We start from the raw sequence: 10,701 nt of genomic DNA, 5'->3' as shown, positions 1-10,701 counted from the left end.
GTACTGCTCGTTTTTCTTGAATAGACCCCAAACTCAGTTTGGTGGCTCTGGTCTGAACAATTTACAACTTATCAGCGTTCAGTTGTAGGTCGGAAGATGTATTCTACACAATTTAACCAGATGTCAGGCACGTTTTTTTCACCTTGAGCACAGAATGGATGTCAGAGCACAGAAAGGAAATTAGTTTGAGTAAAGTTGACTCACTATAGTATCAAATTATCGTTTTTGTAACATAACACTGACATCTTGCAGCAAAACTTCAGTGAACCCAGTAAGACCCTCACTCAACCTTCATATTAATCCCGCAACTCACTGTAAAACACTCCATTTGGCCTACACCCTTTCCCCTTCAGGACTACATTAATGATAGTAACTAGGTTCTCGGCACCCTAGTTAATACTCCCCTCTTCAATCCACGAGATTGCAGAAAAAAGGAATATGCTTGGCAAGAGGGGAAGAGACGCAAAAGGAAGCCGATTACATGGATTCCTAAAAATAATGAACAATGGGACAAAATTTACGCTGAATCAAATCGATGAGTGCTTGAAAGAAGTACATAACAATAATTTCCATTCTTATCTCTCCGAAACATGGCGTCTCGCCTCACACACAGAGAAACACACACACACGCACACGCGCAATGAAGAGAAAAAGGGAAAGGAGGGAGAACGACAATGAAAGACAGAGAAAGTAAGAGAAAGAGGGGGTGATAACAGCTTCAATAAATCATCCGGGCCAGTCGCCGCTCCCCGGGGATGCGGGATAGATTAAATTAAGCACTCCCTCCACCCGTGTGTCTATCCATCCTTCCATCCCCACTCTCTCTCGCGCGCGCATACTGCGCCGTATAAATGCCAACAGCTGATCGCGAGACGGCACACTCACGGGAACAGCTCGCGGAAGCTGCGGAAAGAGAGAGACGAGGGGAAGAGAGAAGAGAGAGGGATACAAGGAGAGAAAGAGGGGATGCTGTTGATCCAACCGTCCGCGCGGAGTCTTTTTGTGATTGTCTACCGACCTGAGTAGTCGTCATTAACGGGAACTAAGGACTCTTTCTGTGGCAGGACAGGGTGTCCGGCATTTTTTATTAAAAAAAAAAAAAAAAAAAAAAAAAAAAAAAAAGCTTTCAAAATCATCCTACCATTTTTCTACCTCTTATTTTCTTAGCATCCCCCCCTACTTCTTCTCTCCCCCCTCCATCTCCTCTTCTTTAAAGAGGCCTGAACGCGCTGCGGGGTGTCTTCCACCACCTCTTGTTTTGTTTTATTTCTTTTCTTTTCTTTTTTTTTTTGTTAAATTTTCTGACTGCTGACAGCCCTCTGTCTCCTGGCTTTCCGCCTGCCTGCGAGTGCAAAGAGCACGAGGCACCCCCCCTCCCCCCAGAGGGAGCTGTCCGGTGCTGAAGTTGCATTTCCTTCCCTCTCTCTGCACGAGGACTAAACCGGGCAGGCAGAGGACAGGCACAGAGACTCAAGCAGAAGAGCAAGAACAAATAAGAGACGCTCAACTCTTTCACTGGATCAACTCAAAGCTCGCGCTTCCTCCAGAATCTGAAGACAATCTTCCTCCGGTCCCCCCCTAACTCCCCCTCACCCCCCAACCCCCTCTCGCCTGGTCGGTAGGTGTGATAACGGACGGATCACCACGCTGGCCAGGCTGTCGGTGATCGGCTGCGACTGCGAGTGTGTGTCGCTGCGTTTGAGAGTGTGTGTGTCGTTGTGTTTGTGAGAGTGTGTGTCGGTGCCTCATCACCATGCCAAGGTCTTTCCTGGTGAAAAAGGTTAAACTGGATGATTTCTCTACCGGGGCGGATCTAGAGAACGCCTACAGGCACAGGAGAGACATCAGCCTGCGGCTGCATGACAAAGGTAGGTCAGACTGCCTACACAGCGAAGACTAACAGGTGTCACAGAAACAAATCGATCTCAAAGAGCAGGAGGCTGTCGGGAGAGGGAGCTTGTTTCGGAAATAAGACTATATGTATGGGACTACGGGGTGTATTTACCTGTTGTGCTCTAAAGGGATTCCTTTTCTGTTGTATGGATACCAGGACGTGACACCTACGAGCAGACTCTTAGCAAAAGCTAAATTCATACATGGGCTCACGCTGTCAGTATTGAAAATATACAAAGGCCACCTTTTCATAGTTTCCATTTTATTAAGTGTAACAATAATATCTGTCATTTCTAATATTTTTTTTTTTAGAAGTGATCAGACTTTCTGGCAGTCTTAGCATTGGAAACTTTCTGCAGTGTTGCTACCTGCAGGATGGTGTGGGCGTCTAGTCGGGCAGGCTAAGTAATCAATTATTACAGAAAGACATCAGACTCTTAGTGGTATCACATGGTGATTTTCTCGAAGCTTCAAAGCATTCAGGCTCTAATCAGAGCACTGAAAGATATCAAAGTAAGGCAAAGTGAAGAAGCGTATACTTTAAGAGTAACATACACCCCAGAGGACCGAAAGAGATCAGTGAAGCAGACAATGAGACAATAAAACACTAACAACCAATATACCCTGTTCACTGCGGGGGCTGCCCCACAACATAATCTAAGACTTTGTTCTCTGGGAGAGCTTTAGCTGAAGCAGGTTTGATCCAAGCATGTTGGTGCCACCGAAGCGGAAAGGTCACTTGTGAAATCAACCAAATCAAGCGCGCCCCACATGTTTCATTGATTCTGGCTCATACTCAGCTGGGACCTTCCCTTTTGGGGAACATAATGAGTAAGGCAATAAGAGATAAAGGTTGGGCTGGTGTTTTTTTTAATTTTTTTTTTTAACGTTTTGCTTGTTTTCACTTGCTCTTTTAAAGGCAATCTTTTTCTTTTTTTTGTAATGTGGCTTTTTGCAGATATCAGAGCTCAGATCAGCCTCTCAGAGGTTTGAAATGCACGAGCACCACCACCTTGGTATCCTGGAGGTTTACTGGTTAAGTCAGTTATTGGTGGAATGGGTTCAAAGCTTAATGACATGCCTCTGACACGTTAATTCACTATCAAATGTGCATCACAACCATCGATTGATTATTCTTTGCTGTGAAAGCCCCCCAAAACATTAAATCCACAAGTGATTGCATCAACCCTATCACAGGCTGATTACCAACACACAGCATGCTTTTTCTTTATGCACCCTGTCCAGGTGTTCCTGACCCATTTTTGCAGTGTTGCCACGTTTCCGCAGAATTGCTTAAATGGACATCTTATTCTTTGTACCCCTGCAAAGTATACCTTAACGTTACATTGTCACAACATAGGATTTGACAGGACTTTTCTCGCTTTATGGCAACCAATAAACTGTTGAATAGAAGTGACAGACTTTGCATAGAGTATCAGTTGTGTTGGACTGAATGCTCAGCTGCTGAATATATCTTTTTCATTATTATGTATGAGTTATGACTTGATAGAGGTGACCCCTTGTTATTATTCGGACAGCAACTGATTATTTTGTGCAAAACACAACCCGTAGCAGTGTGCGTCACATCTGCCATGTAAACCACTGCTTTGCTTCCGCCTGGGTGTCATTGACAGGTTGCAACAGAAAAAAATCCATCCCTGTGATTCTCTGCACGTAAGATAAAGAAAAAAAGAAAGAAAAAAAATCTGTCAGTAATGTGTTTATAAAGTCGAGGTTAACAAGCGCTGCCAGGTCTGACACGCGATCTGCCGCCTCAGCAGCACCGTGCAGCGCAGCCCGTCCCGGCCACCTTTTGTCTCCATCCCTGATGTTAACAGCTTAATGCGGCTTCTACACATAGCACAGCACAGGCTCAACCTACACCTGCACACCACGTTAGGGACAGCTCTCTGCATGAACGAACTGGCTTTGAGAATAATTTATTTCCCAACCCTGTTCCGTGTGTGTGACGGGACTGTGTATTCACATGGGACGGTGTGGTAGATATGAATGGGTGTTATCATGCCTAGACAGATGTGTGTGCCACAAGAAGCTTGTTGCTTATGTGTCTTCACCTACTCCTTAAAGAGACGGAATGAATTATAACAAGAAATACTTAAACAAGAAAGAGAAAATCCTTAAATACCCCCACCCTCCTCCACATATAGTTCTCCAGACCACCATAGCATACCCAATGACTGAAAATTCTACTTTTGATCACAAATGGTTCTAGTCTTTATTTTAGAAATTTTATCAAAGGTTGAAAGGTTATTTCTGGATAGTTTTGGAGGACGTATGGATTTTGTATAAGGCACAGATTTATAAGGGCAATATTATGAGTCACAGATTATACTCACAAATCCCTGTGCTCAGGAGCAGTTCACTTCGAACTGTAAACTCATCAGTTAAGTTTATTCACATCACCAAACCAAATGCAGTAAAGCCACTCACCTCATCCAGTGTGTATTCACTTGTCAGGTATTCTGGCAACGTGTTGCATGGTTAGTTGACTCTATAAAACAAAACAAACACCGTGTGCATACTGACACTCTTGGAGTACCACACTCATAAAACACGTTCTAACTGTGCGGATGAAACTTAGTAACATGGATGCTGTATCTACATTACTTTATACAATGTTTTGCTCTTGCCTTTTTTTGGACATCCTGGACTCACGCTGTTTTTCAAATTAGCTTGTATCAAGAGCGAGTGATAGCATTATCCAGCCAGTTTGTGGCTCAATACAGTAACAAGTTTGGCAATTGTATTTAAATGAATGCAGCAAGTGGCCAAAGGAAGGAAGAAAAACAACACTGCACAGCACTGACTGAGCCTGTACAGCAGGTCTGCTGTCACTGTGCCATCGACCTGCACTGCACTGGATCTGTCCATGGTGCTGATGCTCCTTTTCTCACACTAAATCAGCTTTTTCAAGTTCAGGGTCAGCCTGTGTGCATCTATCTTTCACAGGGGAAATGTTTTAACTGCAGGTCTTTCGAGCTGAGCAGAAACATATTGCTGAATTATATCTGGACTAACACTGCACACCTTTTTTGGCCACAGGTGCACAGGATGAGAGACAGATGTTCCTTCTTATAAAAAGCCAATTTAGATTTGAACAGATGTTTAAATCTTGTTAAAAGTACCTGCTGGTTTACTGATTGGGAGTTGATTTCACACCCTGCCACATATGGATGTGCAGGTTAGGTGACTTGGATACAATTCGTGCAGTATTTCCACAGGATAGTTACTGAAAGACTGCAGCTGTCAGTGTGTCTTGGGTGTACTTTCATTCCTAAAAAGTAGAAGGTTATTGAAATGTTTGCGTAGATATTCAGAGTGAGTTGGAGATTAAAACATTTTTAAACTCTTAAATAGAGGATTATGACTCTTATAAGAAAAAAAAACAGTGTATAATCACAGATGAGCTTGAGTAAAATTTCCAGCCCACCAGAGCCTTAATGTATGTTTAGCCACAGTTTCCATCTGTAGATTAATGCTCATCATTTAAAGGGAGAAATGAAACAGGTTTCTGACAGTTTTACAGTTGTTTGGTGCTTATTTAATTATAACAGTTGAGATTGCTTAATGCTGGTCATTACAGTGTCTGTTAAGATAGATAAGCTTCAGAAAATTCAGTTTCTCGTGTCTTACTGCCTACAGCGGTTTAATGATGTTAATCCAGGCTTACTTGTGTGTTTCTCACTCCCTGCTCTCCGTGGGACAGACATGTGCAGCCATGAATGCATGTCCTATGGATGGTTGAACTGTGGTTCTCTCAGTGGTGGCAGCGATATTGGGCATTCTGCATATCTTTTTCTTCACCCTGTGTTTAAGCCTGTGGTCTTTAGCACCTTTCAAGTTACGTCACAGCTGCATCAGTGATATTTTTAGTCCATTTGTGCAGGTCTATCGTTCTCATGCCAGGTAAATTAAAACTTAACTTTAGTATGACTTCCACCACACTCTTCTGTCACCTAATACTGCTTTCTTTTTCCCACATCAGCTGGTTACATCAGTGACTACATCAGCCCTGTCGTGTACGATGGTGAGAGTGATGGTGGCATTAAGGTGCCCTCTCCTGATCCCCTCTATGATGGTATCCACAGCGACTACGGGGCTCCTGACTCTGAGTCTCCTGACAGCCCTGGCTCAGAAATCACAGATGGCTACATTAATGGAGATGCTGCAGTGAGTGAAGGTTACACAGTTGATGCCTTCTTCATCACCGATGGCCGCTCGAGAAGGAAAGCTCTCAGCAGCCCGAGGACCATCCAGAGGCACACCTGCAACGAGTGCGGCAAAACCTACGCTACGTCTTCCAACCTGAGCCGGCACAAACAGACACACCGCTCACTGGACAGCAAGCTGGCAAAGAAATGTCCCACGTGTGGGAAGGTGTACGTGTCCATGCCCGCCATGGCCATGCACCTGCTCACTCACGACCTCAAGCACAAGTGCGACGTGTGCGGGAAAGCGTTCAGTCGACCATGGCTGTTACAGGGTCACATGCGCTCTCACACGGGTGAGAAACCGTTCGGGTGCGCCCACTGCGGGAAGGCCTTCGCAGACCGCTCAAACCTGCGGGCGCACATGCAGACCCACTCGGCCTTCAAGCACTTCAAGTGCAAACGCTGCAACAAGACCTTCGCGCTCAAGAGTTATCTGAACAAGCACTACGAGTCTGCCTGCTTCAAAGGCCCCTTCTCTCCCCTCGGCCCCCTAGATGCATGACAACTTAAAATAGATCAAACAACAGACAAAACTGCAGACAAGAATTACCATTATCCTTAAAGACTGAACTGCAGACAATATATTTTTGGTCAGAACATGACCTTGCTTTCCCTCCTCACCCTTCCTCACTCCCCCTCTCCACCCCTCCCTCACCTTGCCCCCCCCATGGAGCCTGTTCATGAATATGATGAAGATAGCACAATTTTTCTCCTTGAGATTTGCCCACTTAAGGATTTAACTGATCGACGCATGCACTTCCTGAAAAAACTCTTCCTCTTCTCCTCTTCCTCTGTTCAGGATAGAGACAATGATACTAACACAGCTTCCTCCTGGCATCTAGATATAGTATGACAGCATATATTTTGGGACAATGATGATGATGATGAGAATGATGACAAAGACAATAGTGAACCTATAGCTACTAATTTTCTCACTGCACTGAAACGCAGTGAAATGAAAATCTTTTCGTTCTGATTTTGCATTTTTTTGGGGGAATAATAGTAATAATAATAGTAATAATAATGATAATAATAATGCTCTGCTGCACCAAGTGACCATGTTCTCTCCACCACTGAGGTAAAAATACTATTTATTCATTAATTTATTATGTATTTATTTATCTTTTTATTCATTTGAGGGTTTTACTTTTTTATTTATTGTATCTTTATACTTGATTTGACAACGAAGTGATACTGTTTATTTGCACTTTAAGTTCTGTATATGTATGTAGGATATTTGCCAAGCTCTTTTTACCACTACAGGCCAAAGCATATGTCACTTTTTTTATTACAATTTTCTTTCCTTTTTATGTTGTTTACCTTTTTTTCGTATTAACGTTATTGCATGCAAAAAATGATAATAATAATAATAATAATGAAAACCTATGCCAACGTCATAAAAAGCTTATGATTTTTGCCAAATTCCTATAGATAGAACCCGAGGGCAATATTTTTTCTCTTGGAGCCTCCATAGGACTCTTTAAAAGCAATAATCACCTACTGCATGGTATTTTATGATGAAATTATGAAGTATTACCTACTACTGTATAGCAGTTTAAAAATCAGGTATGTTTTACTTCACCTATAGTCATAAACAGAAAAAATACTAATATTACAGACATCAGGGAACATGCCAATGTAGTGTTAGAGTAACAAAAAGAAAAGTCCTGTCTTTCCTCTCTTGTTATGCACTGCCTGCCTCTTAGTGAGTAGAACTAATGTAGGATGTAGGCTAGAGAGGCTGGGATCAGCTGCCTGCTGAGTGTGAGGCCTATTGTAGGATAACAATAGTGTGCGATCCTGACCGACCTGTGCTAAGCTAACTCTCGCGTTAAATAGGCCTGCTAACAACAACCAGAAGAGGCTTCCCTTTTAGGCTTCTCAGCGTTTTACTCTGATTGGACACTTTCCATTCTGCAAAATTAGGTGGTTTAGTAAAGGTTATGAAAGGTTGACATCGCACTTAAACATGTTGAAAACTTATTTCCCGTGCCAAGCTGTCGAAGAACATAACACTTATATCATGCCCCAAGACACCGACCTTATCTTTGTCCCGATACACGATGAATAAACAATTAGGTCAAACTAGTGATCGAGTTGAATTTTACAGTGAGATTCGCACAAACCCAAAATGACAGGTAACATGTAACTCAGTATGCTTTTATTAGAAAAAACTGAGGCTAAGATTGGTGCATTGCTGAAGTTGGACTGAGGTCAACTTTGACTGCGATGCATTATTCAGCTACCCCTCCAGAGTACTTCCTTGCCATAAATCGTGCATTCTTGAACCACAGAAGCAGCATGCACTTTGCCTGGATGGTCTGATTACAGTTCAGCTGTTACCGTCTCGTACTGTAGTCGCATGAGACCGAGTCCTGATTATTCTGCAGTAGGCCCCGTTCATCTCCACTGGGCCGACCATAGGCAAACTCTAAGAGCTATATTCCTACAGACGGGCTAACTCTAATCAACTCTGACCGCGCAGATGATTTATCTCGTAATCTCGGTGGTCAACACCAGTGTTGCTGAACCCAGTTCTCTGCAGCTCACAAACCTTTTCTACAGATTCATGGAGCTTCCCGAGAGACAGACTGAGGACAGACACAGATATTCACAAAGTATTCAGTGCTTTTTTTTTTTTTTTTCCATGTTAGTCTGCCACACCAAACAGTTTGTTCATGTTGTACGCTTGTACAGAAACATTCATATCATATATGTGCACATGGGCATGCGTGCATGCAAGCACACAGTGACTGCAGATCAGCTGTTTGGGATCACAAAATCTGTCAAGCTCTCGCAAATGGAAAAAAAATGGATTTACAATTCAGATGTGAATCTTTTACAGAGGAAGCTATGATAATTGCAGCACTGTTGTTGAATGATCTCCAACAGCACTTCAGTCATGTTGACTCACTACATAATTGACATGTAAAACATAGATTTTTGGGACCTGTGCCATGTCTGTAACGACGTACAGAAGTCAACAAGTCCACAGCTTATTAGAAGAGCTCTGATTCACAATGAGATGACACGATAATTTGTGTGCGACAAGATTTCTTCTTTTCCAAAACAAAAATAAAAATCAAGCTCACAATTCAAGACGAGGGAAACATTTTTTTGTTATGACTGTGAGAGTCATGATGTGAGTCAGCAAACAGCAGGCCTTCCCTTCGTCACCAACGTATGGCCTAGATTTGAGTTGCAATTACTTGAACTGTATCAAACGATTAGTCACAGAGCTCCAACTTGTCAGGGCTTGCGTCTGTTTTCGTTTTCATATGTGATCAGCCAAAATGGTTACCTGTACAAAGTAGGCAAAACTTAAAAACTAGGGGCTTAAACAAATGTATTGCACCATATTGAAATCATTTGCAAGGTAAAAAGACATATGCAAAGAGAACAAAAGTCATAGTCAAAGATACTGAGCCATCATGAAAAAATAAACAGTGAGGATTTTTAAAGCCAAACTCTACTGCTGTGAGTACAGAGTGATGAGGTAAAGATGATAAACAAACCCCAAAGAATGTCTCTTGGCTGTTATGTCCTTAATTGTCGACTACTTCTCACAAATTGTATCTTTGTGTCCTAAAACATACAGCTGAATCTTTACCCCTCAGTCTGAATGTCTTATGGGTATTAGGCTGTGGTTGTTGTGTGGCTGTTCAGTGGTTCTAAAGCAGGAAGGATAAGTCGTGAGTCTGTTTTGCCTGCGTCTGTGTCTGGGTAAGCTCCAGGTCTGGCCTCTTAAAGCACTTCCATCGTAGTCATCTTCCACCTTAAAGAAAGTAGCACAATGAAACTAACTAGAATTCAGGTAGAGAAGAATTAAAAACCTTGTACTAGCTTGACCTCTCTTCTGTTTTTGTACTTCCAAGTTGAATTATGACGTTAACCTAAATAATCATTTATTGCAGGAGGGTTTGTAAAGAATCCTTTGGATTGAGACATTTTTACTGCTGTATAGCGATATCTGACACACTTTATCTCGGGAGGTTTGGATCTCTGTGGCAGAGTGGGGATCTCCTGTGTTTTTCTTTCCTTTGTTTTTTTTTTTCTTTCCTTTTTTTTTGAGCCAGTATTCAGACAATGTAAGCACAATGAACACAAAGCATTTTGTGGCACTTCATAATAAAGAATAATCTTAACCAACCAAGGTAATTCATTCCAGTTTTGTGTTTTTGTCTTGAGAGATGAGCCAAAATGAGATGAGATTTCAGCCAAAAAGAATACACACAGCATAGGGCTGCAGTCAATGGGGAGTAATGTAGTTTGCCCCTTCTGTTTAAGTAGCTTTTAAGGCAATTAATGCTAATATGGTAAGTTTACTTTTCGAGTCAGAGGAGTGCTTAGTTCATTTACAGAGCAGAATAACACTCTTAAATAAACAGCTCGTACTTTGTCTTCGCTTTGTCAACATTGTCTGTTTGAACAGGGTCTGGGCTAACATTAATTCACAGCGTGCTTGTTAGAAGTCTTTAAGCTACCCAGATGGTTAAATACTGCAGTCTGATGATGCCATCAGAGGGCATTAAGTGGGGTCATAAAGTTAAAGAGTAGAAAAACTATCCTGATTGGT

At 42.3% G+C, this 10,701-nt stretch overlaps 1 protein-coding gene across 1 annotated transcript; it reads left to right on the top strand.

The window, feature by feature from the left end:
• The first annotated feature begins 896 nt into the window (after positions 1-896).
• Positions 897-10,274, top strand: LOC142379988 (transcriptional repressor scratch 1-like). The gene is made up of 2 exons (XM_075465422.1): positions 897-1,868; positions 5,900-10,274. Exons 1-2 carry the CDS (start codon positions 1,754-1,756, stop codon positions 6,625-6,627), a joined length of 843 nt encoding a protein of 280 aa, XP_075321537.1. The 5' UTR covers positions 897-1,753; the 3' UTR covers positions 6,628-10,274.
• Positions 10,275-10,701: the final 427 nt, after the last annotated feature.

This window comes from Odontesthes bonariensis, chromosome 5 (assembly GCF_027942865.1).
Source record: "Odontesthes bonariensis isolate fOdoBon6 chromosome 5, fOdoBon6.hap1, whole genome shotgun sequence".
In the NCBI taxonomy this organism is placed as follows: domain Eukaryota; kingdom Metazoa; phylum Chordata; class Actinopteri; order Atheriniformes; family Atherinopsidae; genus Odontesthes; species Odontesthes bonariensis.
This window is presented reverse-complemented; position numbering and strand designations above follow the sequence as displayed.

Coding starts and splice junctions, on each gene's coding strand:
- LOC142379988 (XM_075465422.1), top strand. CDS start 1,754: ATGCCAAGGTCTTTCCTGGTGAAAAAGGTTAAACTGGATGATTTCTCT. Junction 1,869..5,899: donor CCTGCGGCTGCATGACAAAG/GTAGGTCAGACT, acceptor TTCCCACATCAG/CTGGTTACATCAGTGACTAC.